Genomic DNA, 27,743 nt, shown 5'->3' with positions numbered 1-27,743 from the left:
GGATTAAACTTCAGCATAAAGAGTTTATTGATGGTCAGTTACAGGAGCAAGGAATTTGTTATTCTCAATAAYGGGGCCAAAGCATGCTTGGAGAAGCGACAAAGTTGGCACATGAGATCTGACCAGGCAGCCCTTCAAAAGAAACTAAATAAAATAAAAAAATCAGGAAATGTGCAAATTCATGCCTCCCTCAGTGCCTAATGTTATTGGGACAGGCAAACAACCACACAGTCTCTGAGGAGAGGTTTGTCCTGTCCCTGCTAACCTGATCTCATCCCTGTCCTCTGCTGTCTCTACCATTTCTGTCTTCAAGCCTCTTCAGCCTTACACCATGCCTCACTCCYGTCTCTGACCCAGCATCTTTTCTTGCTCAGCCCTAAAAGCCTCTCTTGGTTCTGCAACGCCCACACACCCCAAGCCTCGTGACAAGAGTCTGGGCAAGTTACAGAGCGGGGGGGGAGGGCAGATCCACTCTCCGAGTGAGCTGCTGATGGCTGCACCTCCAAGAAGGGCTGCAAACCTCCCTCCTCTCCACTCCCGTTTTAGGTGCGAGACAGCCTGCRGTTTGAAGTCGTGATGCTGCTCTTCTCCAGGGATCAGCAACTCGGTTCAACGCTCTGCAAGGCACCCAAAATAGTACCTTCGTGTTTCTGGGACACTGGGCTTTTCTGCAGCCTTCTGCAGAAGGCTGCATCACATCAAGATGCCCAGAAAAATGTGGGATYCTGCAACTACCTTAGCGAGGGACTGGATGACAAGACAAGAAAAGAAAGCAGGCAAAGCGAAGGACAGTGGACAGAGGGGCCCCGGCTCTCGGCCTCTGACAGCAGATCTCCAAGAAGCAACTCAGCCCTGCTGCCTGTCGTCAGCCACCCCCACCAYGTGGAAAGCCAACATTGCAGGTCACAGCTTGCGTCTGCTGATCACCCCCAAATCCTCAGCCTGACGCAAACTCACTTRTGCAAACGTCGGTGACAGCACAGATGGAGATTATGGGTCACATCCCAAATACCAGCTCCAGCTGAACTCTGCAGACTCATGTCACCCTGCCTCAGACGCAGTTATGTGCACCCTGCTGTCAGGGCTTGGCCCTGCAGCTCTGATACAGTCACAGGCAGACAGCTAGAAGGCTGGCAATTAAATTTGGGTAGCCCAGACCAGTTTGTCCAGGGGAAATTCTGTTTTTTGCAACCCTTGGCTAGCCTGCCAGGTAGATTGGTGCTGCAGGACTGGGGAGGCCAGCTGAGGTGCCCTGCTGAGCTGCCTGGCAYGTGCTTGGTCAGCAGACAGTGAACAGTGCCTCTCCACAGCATTTACCCACCCAACCCCAAAGTGGAGAGCATGGTGACATTCCTGTAGCATCTTTTTGCTGACCTCCTCAGAAAGACTTTGCAAGGACTATAGAAATCAGAGAAAGAAACAGGGAGGAAATCTACTCTATGCAGGCTCTTTCCAGTCTCTAACTRAACTGGCAGGAAAGACCAACAGCTCAGAGCATCCCAACTGCTCTAGGTTTTGCATCCGGTTACTCTGTGTGGACCTCCTTTTAGCTCTTTCCCATAATATCCCAAATACTGCTACTTGAATGAGTTGAGATAGGCTGTGCTGCCATACAGAGAGACCTGGACAGGCTGGAGAGTTGGGCGGAGAGGAACCTCMTGAGGTTCAACAAGGGCAAGTGCAGAGTCCTGCACCTASGGAAAAATAACCCTAGGCACCAGKMCAAGCTGGGGGCTGACCTTATGGAGAGCAGCTTTGCAGAGGAGGACCTGGGAGTGTTGGTGGATGGCAGGTTGACCATGAGCCAGCAATGTGTCCTTGTGGCCAGGAAGGCCAATGCTCTGCTGGGCTGCATTAGGAAGAGTGTTGCCAGCAGGTCGAGGGAGGTGATCCTGCCCCTCTCCGCAGCCCTGCTGAGGCCTCATCTCGAGTCATGTGTCCAGTTCTGGGCTTCCCAGCACAAGAGAGACATGGAGCTACTGGAGAGAGTGCAGCGTAGGGCTGCGAAGATGATCCGAGGGCTGGAGCACCTGCCCTATGAGGAACGGCTGCGAGAGCTGGGCCTCTTCAGCCTGGGGAAGAGAAGGCTGAGGGGGGATCTGATCAATGTGTGCAAGTACCTGAAGGGAGGGTGTCAAGGGGACGAGGACAAACTCTTTTCAGTTGTCCCATGTGACAGGACAAGAGGCAATGGGCAGAAATTGAAGCACAGGAAGTTCTGCCTGAACRTGAGGGGGAATTTCTTCCCTGTGAGAGTGATGGAGCACTGGMACAGGTTGCCCAGAGAGATTGTGGAGTCTCCTTTTCTGGAGATCTTCAAGGCCTGCCTGGATGCAACCCTGTCTACCATGCTCTAARTGACCCTGTAGAGCAGGGGGGTTGGACTAGATGATCTCTGGAGGTCCCTTCCAACCTTACTGATTCTATGATTCTATAGCAACCACAACACACGAGCACTTGGCTAAATGTGAAGCCACGTCCGAGATGTAAAGCTTAATATATGCTTAATACTCACCAGGGCAGTCACAGAGCGCAATGGCGGCGAAGTAGTGGGAGAGGGCCTTGAAATGCTCCGACTTGACATGGACCATGGTGGTCCAAGAGAAGGGAACGTAATCTTTCACATGGGCCTGGGTCATCGTCTGGTGCACCAACGAGTAGACATCTTCAACCTGCAGGTATCAAAACTCAAGCTGCTGATGCACAGGCTACTTATCTCATCCATCTGGAGGCCCTGACAACAGAGCTGTGTCCATCTGTGACAGTCCTGCTAGGACTTTCCTAGGAGTTTGTGTTGTGATTCCCCTGCCCAGTGCATGGGTGATCTGTGCCCCAAGATCTGCTGACCACAGTGGGAGCTGGTGTGCTTCACTGAGGTGCCAGCTCTACTTGKCCTGCGGGGTCCTGGTGCCTCCATCACATGGGCAGCAGGGAGGCAGCCGCATAAGCTCTTCCCATCTTGCACAGTTTGGGCAAAGCCCTGCTATCAGAGACCCCATGAAGGAGGCCTGGTAACCTACGCAGGGCTTTGGTATCTRAGTTTGAACATGCTGCAGCCCAAACCCAGCACATCAGACTACTGTAACAATATTTCCTACTTCCAGGATATTTGAACAATAAAGATCTCTCTCCTCAGCTGATACGAGGCAGATTMTCTCAGTCCCTTGGCCAAAGTGACACAGAAAAATCTCTGCTGAAMTCCTGCTTTAAGAAAAATAAACTGCGTGAGCTCAGCTGTTTGCCCTGCTCCAGCACRGCCTTAACAGAGATGGTGATGCTCTGATTGCCATAACTCCTGATATCACACTGAGCAGCCGGTACAGCCTAGAGATCTCAGGAAGCCATTTCAGTGCAACTCTTCAGAAGACCTGGCAGAAAGAGCATCTTCTGAAGCCCAGGTTTATTCTTGGCCTGGGCCTGGCACTATTACAACTACGTAGAGAAGGCAGCATTCCCAGCAGGGCAAGGTGGAACGATTAAAGGATTATCTCYGAAAAGGACTTGGACTAATTCTATTCATAACTCAAGGTTAGGAAATGCAGTTATGTCAACAGTGTGCGTGACTTCGCCCCTAAACCACTGACGGGATCGTTTCTTTTCTTTATGGCTGGATTAACAACCGGCAATATTTACAAACAGCTCAGCAAATGCACAGTGGCAAGCAATGCCCAGGAGGTTGCTTCCTCCACCTGTTCATTCTGCTCTCCAGCTGCTTCATGGTGGTCGGTGGGGCTGTCACACAGCTCATAAGGTCGCTCTTGCTTGCTCCACCAGTGACAGCCCCAAAAAATCCTCCACCCTCTCCCCATGACACCCTCACCCAGCTTTGCTGTGGGACCCAACAGCAACTCTTACCCTGGCTGCTTCCTGGGCAAGTTGCAGCTGCGTGAGGAAGTCACTCTGGGCTCGGAGCAAGGTGACCTTCTCAAAGACACACTCCTGCACCTGCGCAATCATCAGCCGCACCAGCATGTTCAGGGAAGAGGCACTCATATCCAGGCTGGGGGCATTGGAGAAGTTTTCCTTCAAGTAGTTAAATGCACCTATACAACAGAAAAGCTCCAGGTAGCTGTTTTGTTTGCAATTCTGCAGTTGAGTTGCAAATGGATTAGCTTTCCTAGAACAAAGATTCTCCAGCCTAAGCTCCAGTAGCACCACAGGAGGAAAAACAGCTCTAGATCCAGCTCCAGGATGCTTATGCAGATATACAGTGCACCTCTCAAGTTTCTTACCATAAAAGGCAACAGCTTTGATATTTGTGCCTACAGCTTGCTCTTAAAAGCCCTGGATGACAGTAATTCCAGGCAAGTCAGTTTTTCCCAGCACCTAACATGAGTTTTTGCTGGAGTTTAAGGCTATTATATTCTACCAATTGTTAACGTGAAGAAAAAAACATTCCCTTCATCTCTGCACCAGTCATATTTGCTTGCAGGTTGATCAGCATTTCTCTAGAAAGATAACTGGAAGGCAGATCATTCCCTTTCCCACCCCCTCCTTTTTCCCAGCTCTCTGACTCTTGTTCTTTTTTTTTGTTTTTTTGTTTTTTTTTTGTTTTTTCTTCTCTCCTTCAGTCCTTCAGACTTATAGGTTGGCCCAGCTGAGACATCACTAGCGTTGTGCAGCAAGAAAGAGGCCTTTGGGTGGCTTTCAGATCACCCCAACTCCTCTTTACACTGCAGCAGTACCATGGCTTGTGGCCCATACGAAATCCCCCCCATCCTTTCCGCACAGCTGCCCTCTGCCTGCTTGCTCCCGTCTTGCATTTGTGCAGCTGATTATTCCTGTTCCAGCACAGGCGAGCTCAACTCTGCCCCTGCTAGATTTCAGCCTGGCTCAAAACACTCCCTCCTCTCCCTGCTGGAACAGATGGGGAAGGAGAAGAAGGGGAGACAACCTACCGGCTGCCTTCTGAAATGCATCGATAGCCCGGTTGACTCCCGGCAGGGAGGTACGGTCCTGCCGTGCCCCAATCTGGGTGTGCAGGGCTCCGATGTTGAACAGCACACTCCCTTTCTCAAAAGCCAGCGCCCGCTGGTGGGAAGGGACTCCTGTCAGAGAGTCATACCTGGAGAAGGGAAAAGCTGCTTCATATGCAGCCCCTGATCCATTCCCCCCCACACACATACCACAATCCTTGCTATGTGCACTAAGAGAATGCTGTTCTCCAAGGAATATCACCAGCTACACCCCTTCAAGGAAGAGCCTTGAGTTTTTTTTTGCCATTTTGCATGGACTGTCTGGGACTTGAAGTCCTAGGTCCAATCCATTCCCAGGCCCCACAGAGCACACGCTTCCATATGCCTCTTTTAACTTATTTGCTCAAGGTCATAAGCCGATATTAAGCCAAAAGCAAGAAGGAAACTCAGCTCTTCAAGTCAGCTGGCCCCTGTATTGCTGTCAAGGTCAAAAAAAGGACAGGTTGGATCTTCCAAATGTTACAAGGGAAGACGATCCCTGAAGACAGTCAGGAGGCCTGCTCCTATCTACCCCCTGATGCCCACATCAGCCCCATTTAGGAATGCGTGTGGAAGTACAAAGGTCAGAAAGGAAAAAGCTTCACGAACCAGTGAAAGAAGACACCCAGGTTTTTACTGGGAGGGAAGAAGCGGTTGTCAAGGAAGTACAGCTGGTTGTAATATTCCATGAGGAGTTCGAGCCCCGCATCGTTCCGGCTCGGTGTCCGCATCGCCTGTGGAGAAGCGGGAGAGGACAGACAGACATTTRGGTAAGAAGAGAGAGGGGACAGGACAAACATGAGATTTACATGCTGGCCAGCAGGACTTAACAGCTCTATGGGCTACAGCATTGGCTTAAGTGGGAGAAACTCCACCCAAAAGGCTCTGTGCAGAGTCCCTCTCCTTCCAGGCAAAGGATTTCAGCGAGTAGGAGGACAGTATTTGGCCAAGACCTTCAAGACTACTACAGCATAGGCAGACAAGGGGGCAGAATTTCATTAATGTGGCTAGCATTAATGCAGCCCAGCTTTTCAGCATTGCACTTGGTGATTGCACAGCAGGGGGAGGTGGCCTCTTGTTTGACATCTGATGCGGATTTACCTAWGAAAAAGGCTGGAGAGATAAAAAGTCCAAGCCGGGGCACACAGACTGAAACCAGCAAACTAAAAGCAGATAGTGCTCCAGTTCTGCTTTTTTTCTGCTGGCAACGCTCACCTAAACCAAGCTGGGAAATTTTTTAATTATTATTATTTTAGAGAGAGGAATGCATGCAAAGTCTGATGAAATAAATGGTAGGGAAGAAATCCATCTGATTTTTGCTTATAATAGAAAAGACTGAGGGAGGGATTTTGATTTGACAGGGGAAAGAGTAACAGAGCTCTCTTATTAACGTGTAGTTTCAATCATGAGTCCTATTCCAGGCTCTGACTTTCCAGCATTTCCCTCTCGCAGCCTGAAGAGTGGAATTGAGACCTTTATAAGCCTGAGAAAGGATTTTCTTCCTGCTCATGAGATCAAAGCTTTATGGCAAGGTAAAAACTGAAAATACTTTTGAGAGTTATTTGATAGAAGAGAATAAATTTCACCTTTACCAGATTGCTCTATATTTCCTCTTCTCTGGCTACTAAGTTGTGTGTTAGCTGGACAGAGAGTAGTTACTTAGCCTTTCTGGTGATGAATTATTATTCATAAAGCAACAATAACAGATCACATTATACTTTAACTGATGTTCAATTCTAGGTTGGTATGGCATTAAAGGACTCTATTATAGGGAAAGAAAACAATTATTTAGTGGCCTATAATAGCTTGTAACCTATGAACTGGAGCTAAAGTGTTCTAATGTATGCTGCAGGAATCCAGTAGCCAAAGACATGAGGACAAGTGTGCCATCTGGAAGGAGCATGAAGGGATGCAGAGAAATATGCAGCACCTTTGGTGAGACTTCTTAACAAGCCAGAGCAAGATTTTGCAACTCATGGGACACAGACCTGCCGCAATTCCATGAACTCTTTTATTTCCTTTTCAAACAAGGTACTGTCCTCTCCATAGTGTTCGCTGATGAGATCCTGGATAAGGGAACAAAAGAAAATCCACAGGCACCCTTGAAAACAGACATTCAAAATTTGAGAGGTGACTTCTGACAATTCTGCATAAGCAACGTGCCAGCTTTCTCAACACAATCTTTGGAAACCTGCACCAAGAAAAGCCAGGAAAGCAATCYCCCCTCCCCTGCTAAACCTACACAGGACACCGCCAGCTCACACATAGGGACGTCGAAGCCCTGACAAGTATCTGCCCTCCAGTAGCCTGGAGAAATTGCAGTCACTTCCCCATTGCCCCACTCTCGAGCCTTGCATTTCTTCCCCTGTGTTTCAAGTCCAYGTCCTTGTCCCGAACTTATTTTTGCCAGGCACTAAAAGCAACCATTCCAAAGAAGAAAATGTTTTGCAGTTGCTGCAGAGTCCCCGCTACAGTTCTCAGTGGTGCCCATGCATGGAAATATCCCCCAAAGGGGGCATTTGGTTCCCTAATGCAGTCTAAATTGCATTGAGTGCGCAAACTTCCAAGGCTTACCTTTAACGGTGCCAACAAGTCCAGCTCCTTCGTCTCCTTCAGTCCCAAAGGAATCATGGGGACACTTATGGACTCGCTGGAAGAACAAACAGACAAGCTATTCAGTGACCATTTCATAAGTGTTGGAAAATCCTTGTGCTTCAGGGACAAAAATGAATAAGCTCCAGGCTCAGAAATAAACTCCAACCACAGGCAAGCCCAGCAAGCCGTACAATGCTGACATGATGGGAATGTCAGCATCATGTCATCACCCACGTCGGAGACTGCATGGGTCCCCAAAACCAATCCCGTGCTGTATCTCCTTTTTCTTTTCTGCCTGTGCCAGCAGTAGCTTACAGGTTATACGGGAGAACACTCTTTGCCCTAGGTATAATCTGTTCCTACCGAAGGGCAAAACTAAAGAGGACCAGACTCTGCTTTGGAAAAGGAAGCCAGATGTGATTTGTGCTGGTAAACGTGATGCTGGGAACAACAGTGCACTTCCCRCAGGCAGAAGCAGCAATTCTGCACTGCCGGTCACCGGGAAAGGTGCACAGGGATGACAGCCTGAAATTATCAGTCTGTTATTACTCCAGCTTCTGGTTTTATCTCCGTAACAAATATAATAGCAACCAAATTGGCTGCAGTGACAGATCTGTTTTAATTAACAGCTCTTGGGAAATGGGCATGATTTGAGTGCAGGTCATGGATTCATGAACTCCCACATGCTAATCTGGGCTTCATCACTGATAAGGACTTGCTCAGAGGTGCAGTGCTATGTCTAATATTGAAATTTTCTGCATCTATTAAAACCAGTTGTCTAATAATAGCCCTTATCACAGAGCTGGCTCAATACTTATAAAACACTAAAGACTATGAAGACTCTGGCAATACCCAGCTGAGTAGTGGTTTGTATTTCAACACTAAGGAAAGAAAACAAAAGAGGTCATCTATGGAGCAAAGCAGCATTGCATGGTTGTAGGATGACAGMCAGGAAGGACCATCCTTTGGAGGTTTTAGCTGCTATTTTCATCTTCTGTAGCCCAGAAATGAAGTGGTCTGCACCAGCAGCAGGGCCTTGAGCACATGGAAGAYTGCAGCTCTTTCACTCTGCAGCAGGAGCAAAGAACTTATTCCAAACTGCACATAGAGACCTGCTGCATCCAGACTCTTTGCCCGGAAACCCACATTCCCATAGCTCAGCTCTGGTATACTGAGATGAGAACCTACCTGCAGCTCATRTCAGCCTCAGGAACACAGACACAAATGATTCCCAACACTTGCTTATTCCACAGAGGTGTTCCTCACCCTACGCATTAAGCCGTGTTAYGATGTCCCTGAACACTTGGCCTTGCAGGGGGGAGAAGAGACAAGAGGGGCTTAGCAGAGTATGAGATAGGAGAGGGGTCAGGAGGCCCTCACCAGCCTGGCTTTACAGTACGTTGCCTAAACCCCTCTCGTTAGCTCTAGAAATAACCAATGAGCCGTTAGCATGTCAGAGTCCAGGAAAGAGAGGAGGCAAAAAAAGTTGCAAAAATCTGGCAATGGGAAAATACTTGGCCTGTTCGTCCTCATTTGGTCACTGAATAAACAGCCTCCTGAGAGATATAATTAGTACGAAAAAGTGGTTATCAYTCATTCTCTAATGAGATTTCAGCTTGAATTGAATACGACAGAGCAAACAAAGGGGGTTTTGTTTGGCCTGTGCTGAGTTTTGGGGTTATTGCTGTCGCTTGCTCTTTAAGCCACAGCAAACACGAGGTAGGTTAGAAAGGCCAAGCATCCCTACTAGGAAACAGCTTGGGGAAGAAGCCTGCTTCACGGGAGAATTCAGCCCTGCAAGTTAACTTCCCCAAACTATTGCTGGGAAGAAGGAAAATGCCTAGGATTATGCTCAGAGGCTGCGGCAGATCCCCTGGGCACAGCGAACGCTTAAGGGTGATGGAGAACCTGGTTCCCTCAGCTTTTTCTCCATACCAAAGCTAGCCCTTGCTCCCCTGCATCCCTTGTACATCAGTTCTACGTCCAGATTGCCTTGGTTCTGCAGTCAGTAGCGCTGCATCAAACTACAGGACGGAATCACTGAAGTTTTCCTAGTCTTTCCACACAGTGACACCTCCTTCTCTCCTCAGCAGCACAGCAATCCTTCCTGCGGACCACCGTGTTTTGGGGCAAGATGCATCTCCTATGTACATCTACCTGCCACACAGTTGTCTTCAGAAGGGAAGGAGTGTTTGCAGCTCCCACATTGCTGCAGCGTCCCTGATCTTTTCTGCCTCGGGGATCTCTTCCTTTCTCACCCAGATAAATAGCTCTGCTGAGCAGTCCTGGCACGTTAGCTTGCTGCTGGCTAGCGTGCTAGGATTACCGCTCCGGTGAGTCAAACAGATGAAGTCGTTGGGTAAGCATTTCAAAGAAACAACACACTTCGATTAATAAAAGGTCTAACCTTGGAAAGAGAGAAAAATGTAACACCCTCTATAGGAAAATAAAAACAAGTGAGTAACCCATTTCAGGAGCAGTCAGACCAGGAGGCTGGGCACCTAAACAGCCATGCTTTTAATTGCTTCTGTTAAATACTCAGTTTTACCTGCTGGAAAAATCATACTCTGGGGGGCTCATCACTCACGTGGTACTTCTGTCCCAAAAATGCCTATTTACCCACTGCTCCTGGCTTTGGGATATCAGAATCCTGAGATGCACCACCCATCCCAAAACACATCCTAAATATACACTAAGAAAAACAGTCAGGGTCAGTCTCCTTGCAGTTTTAGAGATTAAGCAGTGGAGGTTTCCAGGAGGAAAGAGTAAATACTTTCAGCTTGTAGCTAGTGCTTTATCCCTTTCCTACTCTCCAGCCACCAACTCTTGCTTCCTGCTAGAGCATCAAACTCTGGTCAGATCAGGGAGGTAGACCAACAGGCACAAGGGGAAGCAGTGAGGGGTAGAAGCAAGATTGTGCTGTTCCTTGCTCTTCTAGGAGGAGCTGCCCACAGCTTAGCCCAGGTAGCAGGATGCTTAGCAAGCATCCAGGGACCACATCTCCTTCCCACCACCACAGTCCAAGCCTCCATCCCCATCAGACAGCTGCAAGACAAACTTCTCTCCAAAGTGGAGAAAATTTCTAAGCTTTTTCTCAGCGGATGCAGATCCGCTGCAGCCCAAACACCTAGCCTGACTTTAGTGTTGATAGGACATCAGTCCTGCAATGYCTAGAGGGGAAAAGAAATAGCATGCAAGGCAGAAAGGAAAAGAAGAAAGACATCCCAACTGAACAAACCACTTTTCCCACGCCGAAGCAACCTCCCTGGCCTGCTTGGCAGCTCCACGTACCTGTCATTCTGGTACACGTCCATGCAACTGTTCAGCTCTTCCAGCTCCTCCTTCAGTAACTGTAGGTTGGAGTTCACATAGCTAAGTTCCAAGGCAACTGTTTCTTTTACTTTATGGTTACTGGTAGCTCTGGAAAACAGTAACGCACAGATCAAAATTCACCCATGAATCTAGCCTGTGCTGATAAATATCAATTAACTTATCTGACCATAGGATGCTATTCCTTCTTCCCTGCCCCATGCAGCACCTGTCCAAACCCTCCCAGAGGGCCACGGTTTCTCCACTGGTTTGGAAGTGCTTTCTGATGTCCTTAAAATCCCAYTTGCGCTGGGTGGTTGAGTGCTTGGCATGGCTCCAGGGTAGAAGGAGAAGCCCCAGATGATAACTTTTGTTTGYTCTTACAGTCTGTTTCTTTCCTCTAAGTGTCCCCAAACAAGAAAGCAAGACAACCTCCATCAGGCTCTAGGGAACTGTTCCGCTACAGGAAGCTCCCAAACTACCCGCAAGAGAGATGCACATGTGACCTCGAATTCGATCAGACTTGTTTTGAAGAGAAACACTGGAAAGGACAGGYACTTAATCCCTCTCAGGCTTCAGAGTGCCCTGGGATTTATGGTTCTGATTGGCAGCAGAAGCACAGAGGACACTAGAAACTAGACAGTTTCCAAATGTTTCCTCCTCATCTTCCTAACTATCACTAATGGTGGGGGCCAATAATCAGGATGTTTAGTATGCAGGAGCAGCCAAAACTTCAGTCAAGCTGTCAAACAGGCCATCGCAGGATCTCTGCTCAGAAGCCCAGAGAGGGAAGAACAAGCATCCAGCACTCTAAAGGTCCCACCTGACAGTCAGTCAGCTATTTCCACCTCACTTTTCACGCAGCTGAGAAAAACTTACGTTCTTCTCTGGGTGCCTATTCCAATATTTCAGTTTGGCCATTTAAAAAGTTGGGGTAGAACTGAAATCAAGAATAACAGGCTGGGGGCATACAAATGGTACAGAGCACTAGAGTACAGATGTGGAGGGAGAGAAATCAAATCTCAGCAGCATGTTTTTGGACATGTTTTCTGCCTTGTTCACTCCGTGCTATGGAGGCTGAGGCTTTGCACAGCTCATAACAGGACTAATTCCTACTTGGATTAATCTGACGCTTCTTCCACCAGACCAATCRATAGTGTCTGCACTGACCCTTCACTCTACTCCTCCTATCTCTGCTTCTAGCTACAGTCATGGCCAGCATAGGTTCAGATTTGATTATGAACACTCCTCTATATCAAATAAGGGAAGCCTAGGAGGTTAGGCCTCAGTTTCAGCAGGAAAAGGCTCTCTTTGGGTGCAAGTAACCCTTCTGCAAGAGAGGCCTGCCATGTTCACCCATGAGTAGTGACAGGCCCTACCCTCCCCCCTCCTCTGTTGGGTGTCAGGGGATAAACACCAAGGATTGATTTCAGCTGCAGTGAGTTGCTTGCTCCAGCAAGACAAACTTCCAGGCTGATTATACYCTTCTTATCTGCTCTGAAAGAAAGCAGGGAGAGATAACCCAGCGGCAGCAGAAAGCTGACAGCGTGCAATTGTCYGCTGAAATGTGCTCTAGCCGCTTGCACTAAATCACACTGGGCCCCAGCGGAGTGCAGTAAAAACACCACCCACACGAGCTTTGCTTGGCCAGGGTAACGCTCTCCTCTGGCCTTTGGGGACCCAATAACGAACGCATTACCATCGACTCGTTCTTTATTGATAGCGTCCTTCAGTGGCCTTGCCCTGACCTGGCTCAGGACACTCTACGGGGCTGTACCATTTTTCTTTTAAAACTCTGGCCCATTAGTATCCCTCTCTTCGCCCCTCCTTTACTGGGATTCCCAAAAGACCAATACATATTTTTTCTCTCTTTTAAATAAACAAAACCAAACCAGACCAGGTCTAAAGATCTCCACAGCCACTTTCATTTAAACATCCTTCAGCATTTCTGCAATTTCTTGTACAGTATCAACACAGTGGCCACCCCCTTTCCACATATAACAGTATTTAATTACCATTTTTGTCCTTCACATATTGTAGTTCCTCTAGAACACAGAGGCGCATCTCTTTCATTACAGGGTTGAATAAAATTCTTCCTTTTGGCTCTCAGCCAGCAACATTTTTTTTTAATGTTAACAAAAGCTATGTTTTCTATGTGCTGTTTTATAACTGACTCATATCAGTTACATCTGTGCATAACCATTACATATTTCTAATCAGTGCTTTCACCCCCTCCTTTGAAGCAGAAGAGAGTCTTCAGCCTCAGAACCCTGATTTTACTCTGAAGGTTTATGCATGTGCATGTATTTTATTTATTTATTTATTTATTTTCCTTCCAAGGCAGCTTTGCTTGTTATCCAGTTCAGACAGTGAATGTTTGCAAGTCTGGACTTTGACTTTAGGGTCTAGTTTTGCTTTAGGCATTTCAGTTTGCCTTCTACAAGTGCCATTTGCAGGAACTGAGAACACAGTACCTTTCACAGAGGTAATTTAGTGAGCAGTCATTGCTTATCAATGGTGAAGTTTGCTTGGAGCAAATTTGCACTTACCTAGGCTCACGCTGTCTGCACAGCGCACACACTGATCTCCTTACAAGCACATAGAGTCCATATATCTTAATCAACCTCTTTGTTAAAGTCACTAAAGATTTGCTTTGCTAACTCTGAACTTTTTTTAAAAAAATTAAAGAAATTGGTATACTGGCGACACCTTTATCTCCCTGATTACTTAGCTGAGCTGCAGTATTTGTACAAGAATGGAAAGGGTTTCCGCTGCCTCTGCCCATTTATTTATCTAGCAAACAAAAGCCCTTACAGAGTTGAGCAAATACCACGTGCATTTTTCCAATACACCATTCATAGCAACCTCTTCAGGAAAGGGGACTGATATACCAAATAGAATCACTCAGAAGTGGAGTTTTTCTTTTTACATCTGTTTTTTTCCCCCCCTTCCTGACTATAGGTTGAACACGTTGGTTTCTTTGCCTCCCCATTTCCAGCTGCAAACTCTGCATTAAGCTTGGCAAATCGGTTTTCTCCTGTTTGCATGTAACATTTGCCCAGATAGATTTAAAGGAAATCTCAGAGCAGCCCAAGCCTAGAATTCTTGAACAACCACCCTTTGAGTCTTACAACATAGTTTCTCCTCACGCCCCTTCCCTCCCCCCCCCACACCCTTAATTTCAGGGACAAACTTGATTCTTCTCCAGATTGCCCAGTTTCACAAGCTCTGAAATGTGAAGTGCCCAGACATTCACATATCACTTGGCCASAGTCAACTTCTGAAAGGAAGAGAAGCTGCTGCTACCAAAAGGGACATTCAGACTGCTGATCCAGCAGAAAAAAAAATAATAAAATAAAATGCCTCATCAGTACATTTTGCCTCTGCCCTGCTAGGGGTGTTCCCTTCCCTCCTTGGACAAGTAATTAAGATGCCCATGTTTTGCATTATTCTTAGCTCTCCTTCGCACTGCACGGGAGGAGGGAAAGCCGCTTGCTGCCCACATTCCAAATCCTTCRTGGAAAGCAGCAAGCACCGTGCAGCTCTGATTCACGCTGTTTACACCAAAAACCATAACCAGGCTCGCTCCTGCTGAGGCAGCACATTTCCCCTTGTTTTTGTAAAGRGGAGTTGTGTAGAATGGCTCACACATCAGGATTTCAAGGCCTTTTTAATTAGATGAGGCATGGYAGTTTTACAGTTTGCAAGATCCCAACCAACTAAAGCAGTAGATGCAATGGGGCAGCTGTACAGCTCCAGAACCCGGCTTTTGCAGGTGAACAAGGCCRGCACCTCAACTTCCCCAGGATCAGAGCTCTTCAGGGCACCACTGCTRACTTCATTTGCCTGTAAGATGAGGTCTCCTGCTGAAGGTCACTGGTATAGCTATAACTTCCTTTTTTTTTCAGGTGCAACAGGCATGCATCAGTAATGCTATCACTCAAACTGATAAAATTGGGGAAATAAAATTAGATTGATTTTTTTTTTTTTTTAGGAAGAGGAAAGTGATACCCAGGGTGGTATAAAATATACAGCTGGAGAGYCTGTTCATAAGCAAATTTAGAGCAGCCTTCTGACACTATCTTGTATTAACACAGACCTGCCCTGTGTGCACACATGGGCAGGTCTGCTCAGATATCCTATATAGACATGATGTACACAAAAGCAACAACAACAACAAAAAAAATTCAGCTAGAAAAGACAAAATAGCTTGAAAAARCCCTGCACATGCATCATGCTTCTATCATGACCACTCTGCAGGGGAAGGCAGTAACCAATTGGATCTACCTGAGCTGGACCAGCTGCAATCTGAAAGCCATTCAAACATTTCAGCTTTTGCACAACCTCACGCATGCATCCTCCTAACAGGAAAGGAGAGCTGCTGGCTCCCACTGGACTAAAGCTATGTAATATGTGAGCTTTCAGACAGATTCTGCCCTGGTGGAAGTACCGGGACAATTTTTGCTAAAGCTGAATTTGAGCAACTTGCTGGGGGTATCAAACAGCACCTACATATTCAGASCTCAATCCCAATTCAACATTTGCTTCCACTATTTCATCCACTTGCACCCTGATATGTAACAGGCTTCCAGGAAATTATAGCAGCTACTATTCAATAGCATGGTAAAGATGCTTAACATCAGTATTGCACTGAAAAAAGTGCAAGTGCATTCAGGAAAGTTGCTGCAAAGTCAAGGAAAAAAACAGAGCAAACCCAGAGCAAGACACAGCCACAGGAGTGACAGCATCCATCACTTCCCAAACACTGATATAATGGAGTGTCTTCTAGGTAACTTGGATAAGTTCTTCCTAAAGCCTGTGGGATAGAAGCAAAACAGCTGAACAGATCGGAAGAAAGGAGATCAGGCATGCCAAAGAAAGCAGAGATAAGTCTGTCTRTAGTGACACTGGGGCAGARGAGGGCACTTGGAAGACATAGGAGAGTTATCAGAGTAGAAAGCAGCTGTTTCCTGTGCACTTTGGGGTCTGACAGTCTGCCTCATCCAAGCAGGAGATGAACTCGTGTCTCAAAAAAATGAAAAGCAATAAACTAGAAATTTCCTCTCTCTCAGAACAAGCATTAAAATAGCAGGTGCTGTCTGGACAAATGATGGCTTGCTTACACAGCACAGTATGACACAGTTTTGCATCCCCTTTCCCCCCTGCAGCGTGAGACCATGTTTCCCCCCCCCAGGACCAGACCAACACTCTGGGCRGCAGGACTCACCGGAAAAGGTTCTCTGCCCCTGCTCGCATCCTCATCTCCTTGTTGATCTGCTGGTTAATTCGGGCACGGCGGTGCTGCAGCTTGCTGCGCTGGGTCTGTGCAAAGGGATCGCAGCCCTGCTGAGAAAGAGCATCACAGTCTCATACAGCACAACAGCAGCTTTCCCCATAACCAGGCACCTGTGGGCCTGCCCGGTTCTGCATCGTCCCCAGGCAGCACCGTGAACACATGATGCACGGAGGCTTTGTGCTTCTTCCTGTGGACACGGATCATCTTTCTTGCTGTCTCCCACAATAGCCAAGACAATGCCATTAGGGCATAAAAAGTTCAGGGTGACAAGGGCTGCAGGCTTGTGMTACAACCCTCCCACACTCGTTTCCAAGCTGTGGCTGGGAGCAGCAGCAAGCTCGAATTGCAGCAGAACAGAGCCAGGTTTGGCACAAGGGAGCAACATGCGTTGTTTAAGCCTGGGGACAGATCGCCGCACAGCAGCCAGCYGCCGACTCTGTAGGGGGTTTAGATGCATGCTGCACGAGAGCACGTGGCAAGACCCTTGCTATAGCTAGRGACAGAAGAACGTCCTCTTCACCCTGATTTCCTCGGAAGATTTGCTACCCCATAGCACTAGACCAATGCCATTCAGACAACTACGCTTAAGAATGTCGCTAGTAGTGCCATATTTCAGATGCCCTGTTGCTTTATGCAGTTGTACGGCCCTGGAGAGCTGCATACCAAAGGTGTTTTGAGTCCAGCATCCCAGGAAGCAGCACAGCTTTTGAGAAAGTTTTATCACCTAATATTGCCTGTTGCTTCCAACAATCTTAGGTACTTGGAAACAGCTTCCCAGATACAACAGTGAAGCAATACAGAAACTAGACATCTCTTTTCCAGGGTCTTAACATTTGTGCTGTATCCAGATGGCAAGACAGCCATCCTGAGGGCATACTGCAAATGAGCTCAACAAAACCCTAGAGCTTGGAAATAGATGTGATCCTGGAAATAGATGTGATCCTGCCATTTACAAGTGCTCACAACTCTTGCTGGCTACAAAGGAATCAGGTCTAGGCAGCAAGTCAAGAGTTCACGTGATGGAGAAGCAAGTCACACAAAGCAGTAAATTAATTCCATCCCTGCCTCATTTGCTACAGCTCAGACTTTCTGCAGACAGGGAAGTATGTTTAATCTCTAACTTCAGGAAATAACAGATGGTAATATCCTTCTGTCTTGCAAGGGCAAAAGGTTACTACGGGATGCCCCAAGCAGAAACACTGCTGAGAAAAGGGCCTCTGAAAACAGTGCCACAAAAGGTCTACCCAAGCACAGACGATTTCTATTGTGCAAGGAACAGCTCAGACAGCTGGAACGGGCCCCTAAGAGCTCCCTGGATAAAAAGCCCATTTGGAAGGGTAGAAGGCTGGTCAGTTTAGGTAGATGGAGACCTTGGAGCCTGCTTTTCCTCACACCACTGCAAAGCGCATGCCTTTGATGCTGGCAGTATTGCCAAGACCAATAGAAGGATGCAAAATGCCCTATGTTAAGTGTCTGAGGAGCACAGCAGCCTCACCCCGATCTGCTGCAGAGCCTCCTCTAACTGTAGGCAGATCCCTTCAAGGCAGTATTAAGGACTCACTATAGCACTAAAACTGAGCTACTACTAGTTAGAGCTACTACTCTAACCTCTAATTTCCCTTAGAGAACCTCAATCCTCAGTTTGACTGACACTATGCTTTACCTCCCTCATCATTGCTGGGGACCCCTTCACCTTAAGAAGGGATTTTGCCATCTAAGAGACTCTGAAGGGTGCTGCTAGACTACTGTTTCCAATAGTCCATGCTCTTGTCCAGTCCAAAACTAGCATCTCCGCTAAATTCATCTACATAGAGGAAACCCTTGGTGAGATTCACCAAGCCACTTTTCCCTACCATGCTCAAAGGCAGTGCTGCTTGGGAAATCCAGCAGGATGGGTTGCAACAGTCTCACATCCAATGGCTTCGGCAACACTTGGTCACATTTCTAGGAATACTGAGGATCTCATATCCTCCCAGGGAGATTCTGGGAAGAACAAGTAATTTCTTAGAAAGGATTCAAGTGCTTTTTCTAGAATGCTAAAATGGTAGGAAAGGGAAAAAAAAAAAAAGAGAGAAAAGAAACCCACACTCTTCCTCACTCAAAAAAAAGAAACATAAGAGACCTGCCTTGATTTGTAGGGAATGAAAAATTGTGTTTTAAACATGATTCAGGCTAAACATCTGTAAGAAACAATTTATTTTGAACATATTCACAGTCAAACAAGAGGTGTCCAGTTCAAAAGTGTTCCTGGGATAACATGGAAATTTTCATTTAAGCGTACCAAGCATGAGGTCAAATCTGACAATAGAGACTGAGGAATCAAAGTCACTCCATCTGGTCTTTAAATCTACAGGCTTAGTGTTTTCCAGTAATCCATGAATTTGTTGCAATTACTTGAGGCTGAAGGAGCAAGCTGGAAACACAACACTGATTATTCTAGAAGAACAGTTAAATAGGACATTAAGGGTAACACCAACTGCTGCACAAATCTCAATTCTAAGAGTCAGAGGAACAAATACTCTCATCTGAAAGGTCCAATTTCTAGATACACTATGGGGGAACCCATCCATCTCCTGCACACATTCAATTTCTTGAGTTTCTCCCTGGGGAAAGAAAGAAAAATAGAGAAGGATGAGGAACCCCACACCAATGGTAAATCATGCCAKGTTTTCTCAAAAGAGAACAAGTTGGATGATAGCTGAAAAAGGCACTTGCAAGCAGCAGGCAAGTGCTATTCAAATCCAAATACCAAGCAGCAAAGCAGACAGCACAAGCCTCTCTTGGCAACCATGTTCAAGAGAACCTGCAAAGAATGAAGTACAGTCCATTTGAGGGATGCAGAGGCTCATGATTTGGTTGAAAAAACAAACTCAGAACTTGCGGATGCCTCAACATGAGTGTCAGAGAGTGGTTTTGTTCATTGACTTACTGCTTTTAACCAGCAGGCCTGCAATCAAAACAGAGGTTCAGTTTTCAAAGCAGCAGAAGCAGGACAAGAACAGGGTAGGAAGGCTGTTATACAGGCAGCAGAAAAGGCTGAGCTCAGAACTAACCTGGTCATGCACACTGAGAAGGATGGCTGGAAAGGAGCTCTTCATACAGACTTATTCCAAGGCATTTTAGRAGTGCTTCTTTCAGCATTTAAAGATTGCAAACATTGCCTTCAACCCTGTTTCCCCATACAGCACACAACATTAAACTGTAATTTGGTGTATGCAGGTTCAAAAGCGGAAAAAGGAGTAGTAAGGAAAAGGCTGCTTAAGGAAAAGGCTGCTTATTAGTCTCAACAACCCATCACATTTATAGACGACAGCTGCCTTGTGCTTGTCAGCTCCAGAGGCATGCAGACCAAACGGGTGTACACAGACATATCCAAATACATGCAAGTGAATGGGATCCAAACCTCCTCTCTCCCCAGAGCCTGCAAGTCTCCAGGAGCCATTAAAAAAAAATCAGAGCAAAGCAGGACAAGCTCAACAGCAGTTTCTCAACCTGTTGGAGAAAACCAGGCACTGGCCATATTGCAGCACTGCTGGAAGGAGAAAAGAGCCAGCTGTGCTTCTGCAGCTCCAGAGTCCACCTGGAGAAGCAGAGACCTTGTACTGAGCTTGGAGAGGACAAGGAGAAAATCTCTTACTGGGTCAAGCTAAACTCTGGATTTGCACTAACAGCCATCCTCAGCAAATCCTTGGCACGGAGGGGGAACGATATATACGCTGCTCAGAGAAGCAAGCTAAAAGCCTGTTCCTTGCAGCATTCTCCCCCATACCACAGTAACTCCAGCTCCCTGCCTGCAATCTCAGTGGCAGCTCCCCCACACCAGTAGCATACAGAAATGCTGTGGTCAGCCCAAAGCCTGGAACAAGGCAGCAGAGCAGAGATCCTGCCTTCCCTTGGCCTGTGTGGGAGGGAGGCGGAAAGCATCTTTTCTTCTCAGCCTCCAGTTCTTATTCCTCCTACAGGAATTTTCATCATCTTTGAGACCTCTCTAACACTTCGAAAAGTTTAGTTGGAATCAGTCAGARGATTTTAGGATTTATTGGGGAAGAGAAGCAAAAGCTACATGAGTGTATGGGCATGAGACCCAAAGAATTGTCAAGGACAAATCACGGAAGAAAAAGGCACAAGTAGAAGAACAACCCCAAACCATGCAGGAGTGCCAAGCACTYGGCTGCAGACAAGATATTGTCTGGAGGCAAGACAAGAGTACAGGAGGAAAGCTATGGCAGAACTGAGATGCAGAATGGCATGAAAAGCCATCAGGATGGCTCCACATGACATTCAAAGAAAGCATTAAAATCTCTTCACTACAAACAATTAAGGGGTATAATTAATCAACCTGGCAGTTTCTCACTTTTCCTGGATGCAACTTGAGACAGCACCAAGGAGGAGGGCAAAACTCAAGTCACTAGTGTCAAAGTGACTTTGGAAGGCAAAGCTGATCAGAGAGACCATTGCTCAAGTATCTGAACACAGAAGCACTCMCAATAATTCAATCACTTTGGCTTTCATGCACACACAAAGGAGTTGCCTTCCAGGAAGGCTTGCAAGCCCTGGTGCAGCTGGGGAGCAGACACTCCAACATCAGGGTGGCACTGTGTTCAGATCTGCCCAGACTTCTCCCCACAAGAGCCAAACTAAGCCATTTGTACAACCACAAGGTTTTGTTCCAGCTGAACACAGCCTGTCTTTTCAAACAGATTTAATGAGACAGTTATCAATTCCCATGCAAGCTTTTAAGCCAGCAGCAAAAAGCTACCAGAAAGTCAGGTATTAGAGCATCTGATGTAATAGCAAAGCCTTGAGAGGATGTCAAGTCAGGGCCTTCAGACTTGCTGCCTTTAGGGACTTTGCCACACTTTGCTTTTTTTCCACCTACTTGCTTGCTTAATTCTCCTCTGCACAAACTCTTGAGATAAACCCTTCAAGATCAGRAGAAAAAAAGCATGCTATTTTCAAACAGTTTCTTGGGCTTTCAGGCATACCCGTGGACATTGGTACAAGAATAAAGTTGGGTGCCTGTGAAGCAGCCAAATGAAAAGCCAGGTTGAACATGACATTTTAGAACTCCATCCTAAAAGGCTTTAAACTAGGTAAAGAGAGCACTGAACTCCTCCATCAACAAGAGGCCATAAATTGTGTAGCACCTATAAAGCAGTCAGAACAGCACAGAGTGTATGTGCACTGAGTGCAACATATGTTAAGAAAGCCAGGAAAACAAATGAGGTGTGGGTCATTAAGTTACACGACTTGTATCCCGCTCTAAAGTTTATTGCTTCTGACAAAGGAGGATTAGAGCCAGTATTACTGTAGCAAGGCCATTCTGTGTGCAGAAGAAATCTGCCAATACCACATCRAACACTCAATGTGCAAGGACAACTATGTTACAAGAAGTGCTCAGGCTATACCTTCAGGCAAGGAGGAAGAGGTGAGAGCCTCTTCCAGAGGAAGAGGAAACAAGTATGTTCCCTTACAATCAATCTTAGAGTTTCTGACAGCTTAAACTCTCTGCCTTTGCAGGGAACATACAAYGATGCTGTTGTGCTGCTAACTCCCAAAGCTAACACTTCTTCCAGTKTATGAATGTCCATGTGAGGTGTTAAATAGGGCAATTACATGGTTAGGCTTTCTCTTATAAAGAAGTCCTTAGGGAATGTTTGTTGAGATGATTGTCACATATACTTTGCACTTCTGGTCTCCAGTAACTGTGAAGAGAAGGAGACAAGATGCGTCTCATGATGAGGCACACCTAGTGTTTAATTTGTGCCCTTGGTGCAAGAGGAAGGCCACTGCCTTCCAGCTTTGTTATTGGCACTCAACAAATTTGCAATCACCCTTTGGAAGAGGTGGATGCCAGCAAGTCCAAAGAGCAAAGCCAAGCACAAAGGGACTGATTTCTGCTGTAGCGTTTCTGCTATGAAAATAGGCACTTGGCAGCTGGAGGCAACTTGGGAACAGCAAAACCCAAGCATATTAAGCAATCAAAGGATGGCTGTGAGCTGTCAGCATGACACATCTGAGAAAGGAAAACATGATCCCAGGATGTGCTGCTACAGTTACAAGCAACAGAAAAATGAAAATGCAAGTTCTGTTGCTGAAGTGGCCACTGAATCCTTGTCTGCAGCAGTGCACACAGTTCAGGATCATGCTTGTATAAACCAGGCATGGACCTACTCAATAGAAATCAGAAAKGGATATGTTGCTATGAGATTAGTTACAACCTAAACTGAAATCCAGCAAGAGCTACTTGTAAAGCTATAGTTTGGCTGCATCATGAAAGGTCTCCATAGCACAACTGTTGGAACAGGGACTGAAATGGAAGAGCTGGAAGGACCACACAGCAATGTTTAAGACTTTTTCCAGTCACAAAACACTCATCACCAGGAGTGTTACAAATTAGAAAGGCTCAATAGTGTCCACAGAACAGCTGGTGAAACCAAAATGTTTAATTCACATGTACGAACAGGATACATCCAAGATACCACAATAAGATGAGACGTAGTGCCAACCTAGGCTGCAGATTCATTACCAAGTATATAAAACACATGTGCCCAAGGACAGACATTATAGGATAATGCTGTAGGATAGTGAGGCACCAGCTGGTCCTGTATCACTACCACATGATATAAACACACACACACAYTGCACTGACCAGCAGTATGTGTCAGCAAGGGGTGAACCAGGGTTTCAGAGAAATCAGGCATTTTCCATAACTCCCTCCTTTTTCAGTGGGGTAGCACCCATTCTTAAGATAMGAATTATCTGCCCTAAGATTTATAGTCAAGATCACACACCGCACATGTGTGGCAGCATATCTCCACTCAGAGCCAGACAACACAGGCTCRTAACTTCACTCACTCTTGGTGTTGATCCAAAAGTTGGCCTTATCAAATCTTACAACGAAGAGCAACACAGTTTACGATGCCAAAAAACAGAGCTCAGGAAATCAAACAGCAGAATTAGTCCGAGCAGTGGAAACGGAGAGGGCCTGACTCAGAAGATGCCAAGTGCTTCAGCATAGCCCAGCTGGATTTAACGAAGTGACCCAAGATGCTCAGCTTACATTGCTATACCCCCTGAAGCTCTCCAACTCCCTTCAGCATTTTCATTATGCAGCAGTCTAGGACACGACCCTCAGTCTTGGGGAATTTTTTCTTAAAAAGAATCTTATAAATTATCCCTTCAAGGGAACAGACAGGTTATTACATTTTTTTTTCTTTCAAGGGAGGCAGTCATGTAGCATCAAAGTGTTACTATCCAAYCTTTCCCCAGGGAACTAACAGGATGTGGTTCACTTCTACCTTCAGACAACCTGTGATGATTTCATTCAGTTGACCTCTCGAATATTGTCTTGTTTCCTCGTCATACTGATCAGYCACTAAAAGTTAGTTGCTCCAGGCAGAAATACCCCTCTTGGACAAAATCCCAAGAGATCTACTCAAGTCTGGCTCTCCATGACTCACCTCCGTCTCATCTCCTTTCTACCCCTGCTACTTCCAAAAGCTACCCCAGGTGCTGCTTCTGTTTGCACAATACGACCAGCACAGAGAAAACACTGCGGAGGGAGCTCGGCAGCAAGGATATAAAACATTGAGCCAAAGCAAAGCAGGCTACAAAATGAGCCTGACAAGTCAGCTTGATTCGCCATGAGGGAACACTTCAAATAATAGCATACTCYGGCAGCCACAGCAGATTTTGTGGACTGAACGGTTCATGTCATCTAAATTCCCTGTCATCCAAGAGGGAACTCCAGATAGGACTGGGGCTCAGAGGCAATGGAAAAACTGTGGCAATGGTGTACTTATTTTGTTGCTAACTCTAAAGGTCTCCAACTTTCAGAGCTCTCAGTTCAGTRAGTCTCAGGCACAAGCTCATACAGAATTCAACACCACAGAGCAACTAATCTTTCCAGCACTGCTGGTTTGCATATTCCATGCAATTAAAATAGCATGCAAAGGAGTGCAAGTGCACAAGGAAACCATCAATTTTTGTTCATGAACCATTCCCGGGAACTCCAGCAGGAATGATGAAGGAACAGCTGAAGCTCAAAGGTTGGAAGGGTCAGGAAACAGAAGTCAACAGCAAGTGTAGTTCAGACAACATTCAGAGAACAAATGCAAGTTTTCCACGTGAAAGACACCTCTTAACTCTATTTGCTCTTCCTTCTTGAATCCTGTGCAAGCTGGCCAAATTACACATTACAGAATATCAACACTAGCTCTACACTTTAGAAAAAGTCAAATTCCTGTATGCTGACAAGTAGGAGCTCAAAGATGACACACCAACTTCTACAGAATGGAAGTGTGGAAGGCTGTATTAGGATGTGCTGACACTCTTCACTGCTGTGGCATACAAACCACCGCTGTTATTAACAGAGATACACAGCTTGTGGGATTGGGGTCACAGATCAAGGGTTTGCAGCCCTCAGGCTGTAACCTCAGCCCACTCCTACCTTGCAAGTTTTATCAAGCAATTGCTTAAAGAGCTCTGACTCAAGGCTGCAGGTACTCTCTTTCATGCACCGTGAAGACACTCAGTAGCAGTAACATTTTCCAACATATGCACACGTAAAGTTTTTCTTTTTGTCTCCAAAAAGAATGTTTCCAAGCAGAGTCTGCAAAGATAGTCCAACAGATGGAAAACTSACAGTGAAGTAGGGCAACTTACAGCAGTTTCAAACTCTACACTGCTATAGTATTTCCAAATCATTCTGAATAGTGTGAAAGCATTACTATCTCAATAGTCAGAGCTGTCAGCTGGGATTACTATTACCCTTTGCAGTCCATGAGTTTTTGAACAAGGCCCACACAGAACAAGTGGCCAAGTGACCCTGGTTTAGCCTGCATTAGTGAGTTGGAAAGAGAGCAAAACAAAAATCCAGGAGACTGCTACATACACAAAAAGAAAACRAAAATACTTCTTTTAAAAGATTATGGATAATTTCCTCCCAACCATGTTCATTTTAAGCATATACACTGTGACTCCAAGACAACAGGTATATCACAACAGACATGTTTCTCCCCCCACCTCCCACATCTGTTTATACATAAAAGTCACTATCATGAAACTAATCTCATAAAGCACTCCAGCTGAATGCTGTTTTCCTGTGGGAGACATTACCAGCTAAGACTTCTAAAACCTTTATTGAGAATATGGTTACATCACACAGCCTTTTAACAAATGAATGGAGGATTAAGGTTTTAAACTTCCCAAAGAAAAGTCCTGGCTGTTGGGTAACATGTTGAGCAAAAGCGGGTGGGGGAGAGGAGGGGAAGAARGGGAAAAAGAAATAAGAGTATTTGGCTTTTCAAACAGCTCAACCTGCACAAATCTGAAACCACACCTTCCATTTTGGGAACTTGCAACAGCCCCGGGGAGATTGCAGGGGGAGGCACAGGGCTGCCTGCATGTCATGAAAGACAGGGCATGGTGCCAGCTGCATGGGCCAGCAGGAAACAGATGTATTAAATCTTTGGCTACAGAATGTTAACCCCAGCAAAAGATAACCACCACAGTGATATCTAATCCTCTGCAAAAAGAATAAACACAGAGCAGTCACATCCACAGCCTCCAATGCATTCAATGTAAAAAGTGACTAGCAAGGATGACAGTAATTTCTTTCCTAAACTGATACCACTAATAGRAAATCTAATCAGGTGCTTTTTCAATACAAAATAATCATGTTATGACAGATGCTGCATATCCTCTGCCAATTCCCCCCCCCAAATGGTTTGCAACATTTTCCTATGCCATTTTTTTCTGTGTTACTATCCAAGAGGTTCAAACTGTGTAAACCAACTGCTCGTACAAGGAAAACAGCATGTCCATATGTGGACTAGATTGGAAAAGATGTCCTGCTAATCAAGTAGCACCTGCTATTTAGACAAGGCTCTGGGTAAGCTCCAACCTGGTTTAAGGTTGCAGTCTCTTTAACAGAAGTCAGAAAGGCCAGACATTAGCACAGGTGACTCAAGATCAGATTGATCCTTGTCTAGCAGAGGCTGCAGTTTCAACCCTTGCTCAGGAAAAAAAAACACCTGCAGAGCCTGAGCAAAGTTTTCTTTTTTCTTGCCAAAGAGCTGCAGAAACAGAGTGSTGCACAGCAACTCTCTGTTGGAGAACAAGTTTTTAAAATTATATTCTTGTAAAGGGGATCATATTACAAGGAAAACTCGCTGCAGGTCTACAAAGCTCCCTCATGGGGGACAGGGCTAATGGGAGACACTTAAAATAATTCTAGAAGCCAATGTTTACCTGCCTTATCACCACTGTACAACAACCAGTGCTCTTTAAAGCCCTCTCAGTCACAGGAGCGTGCAATACCCTGCTGACACCCGAGGGACACCAAGGAAAGTCACAGGGAGCACCAGGAGCGGTGGCAACCTGTGGACAATCCCTGCTGGCTTCACCCTGCTGTTACTAATTAAACGAGTGACGCCACGGGAGTTATCAGCCTGATCTCACAGGGCAGCTCGTTCACACACACACACTAAGCAACCAAAAAGCACAAGTGTACAAAGTCAGGCTGTGGGCACGCAGACTTTCCTCGCATGCAGCTTCAGCCTGTATGGGAAAGCATGCCTTTGAACAACACTCTGCTGGTTACCTCCAACAGCAAGAGGGAGAACAGACGACGCTCTGCTGGGCAGAACTGGCTTCCTACAGGCAAAAGGGAGGAAAAAAGCCAAAATAGAGGAGCATTAAACATAAAAAAAAAAAAGTCATCAGGAGGCTTGCGAAGGAGTCGGCAGAGGAAGCAGTGGTGCAGGAATGAGTTTTAAGAGATGACAAACCATGTAACACAGCCATGCAGGGCTGCCTCTGTAGATGGGCTACTGGACCAGTTTTCATCCTGCATCAACACGATTGCACCAAAACAGCCCAGAGGCCATGGAAAGGCCTTTCCCCAACATCCCAACAAGGTCRGAAGACCAGAATGGACCTGCACCACCATCCATCCTTGCAGCACCCATAAGCACTTCCACCTGCCCCAAAGACAGTCCCTGTTTTGTTAGAGGAGGCAGGTAGAGCCCAGAAAGCAACACAGAGTTCCAAAACGTCCCAAGGAGCATCAGCCAGTGCTTCTCCTCCCCTCAGCCCCTGCAGCATCCCACCACCCCTGTCCTCACCTTCCGGGCGCTGCTGCTCTTGAGGGCTTGCAGGAGGGCGAAGCTGCCGTCCCCGTCCCCTCCACCAGCCAGGCTCTCCTCGGCGGGGGCCAGCATCTCCGGCGGCACAGCATCCGCGGGGCCGGGGCAGAAGGCTGACGGCTCCGGCCCCCCCAGGGCCTTCCCCCCGGGGCAGGGGCAAACCCCACTGCCCCGAGACCCCTCGGTGGGATGGGGGTCACCCCAGGACAGGGGTAAACCCTGCTGTCCCAAAACCCCTCAGTGGGATGGGGGTGTGGGGGGTCACCCCAGGGCAGGGGCAAACCCCACTGCGCTGAGACCCCTCGGTGGGGATGGGGGTCACTTCAGGGCAGGGACAAACCCCACTGCCCCGAGACCCCTCAGTGGGGCAGGACAGAGGGTCACCCCCAGGGCCCGATCAAACCCCACCGCCCCAAACCCCTCGGTGGGGGTGGGGGG

At 46.7% G+C, this 27,743-nt stretch overlaps 1 protein-coding gene across 2 annotated transcripts in view; it reads right to left on the bottom strand.

The window, feature by feature from the left end:
* The window catches only part of RHPN1 (rhophilin Rho GTPase binding protein 1), a 40,582-nt gene extending 12,845 nt beyond the window's left edge, over window positions 1–27,737 (bottom strand). The window contains exons 1-9 of one of the 2 annotated variants that reach the window (XM_085298733.1): window positions 27,285–27,737; window positions 16,087–16,205; window positions 10,842–10,970; window positions 7,530–7,605; window positions 6,944–7,021; window positions 5,565–5,689; window positions 4,899–5,065; window positions 3,856–4,043; window positions 2,516–2,672 (exon numbers count right to left, since the gene is read on the bottom strand). In XM_085298733.1, the coding sequence (XP_085154859.1) occupies window positions 2,516–2,672; window positions 3,856–4,043; window positions 4,899–5,065; window positions 5,565–5,689; window positions 6,944–7,021; window positions 7,530–7,605; window positions 10,842–10,970; window positions 16,087–16,205; window positions 27,285–27,380 (1,135 nt within the window). In that variant the 5' untranslated portion in view covers window positions 27,381–27,737. The remainder of the gene's footprint in view (window positions 1–2,515; window positions 2,673–3,855; window positions 4,044–4,898; window positions 5,066–5,564; window positions 5,690–6,943; window positions 7,022–7,529; window positions 7,606–10,841; window positions 10,971–16,086; window positions 16,206–27,284) is intronic. The other variant, XM_085298734.1, reaches the window with a different exon arrangement.
* Between the last annotated feature and the right edge of the window lie 6 nt (window positions 27,738–27,743).

This window comes from Rhea americana, unplaced genomic scaffold (genome assembly GCF_003343005.1).
Source record: "Rhea americana isolate MKP2758 unplaced genomic scaffold, rheAme1 scaffold_140, whole genome shotgun sequence".
NCBI lineage: Eukaryota > Metazoa > Chordata > Aves > Rheiformes > Rheidae > Rhea > Rhea americana.
The sequence above is the reverse complement of the archived record's forward strand: the minus strand, read 5'-3'. Positions and strand labels throughout refer to the sequence as shown.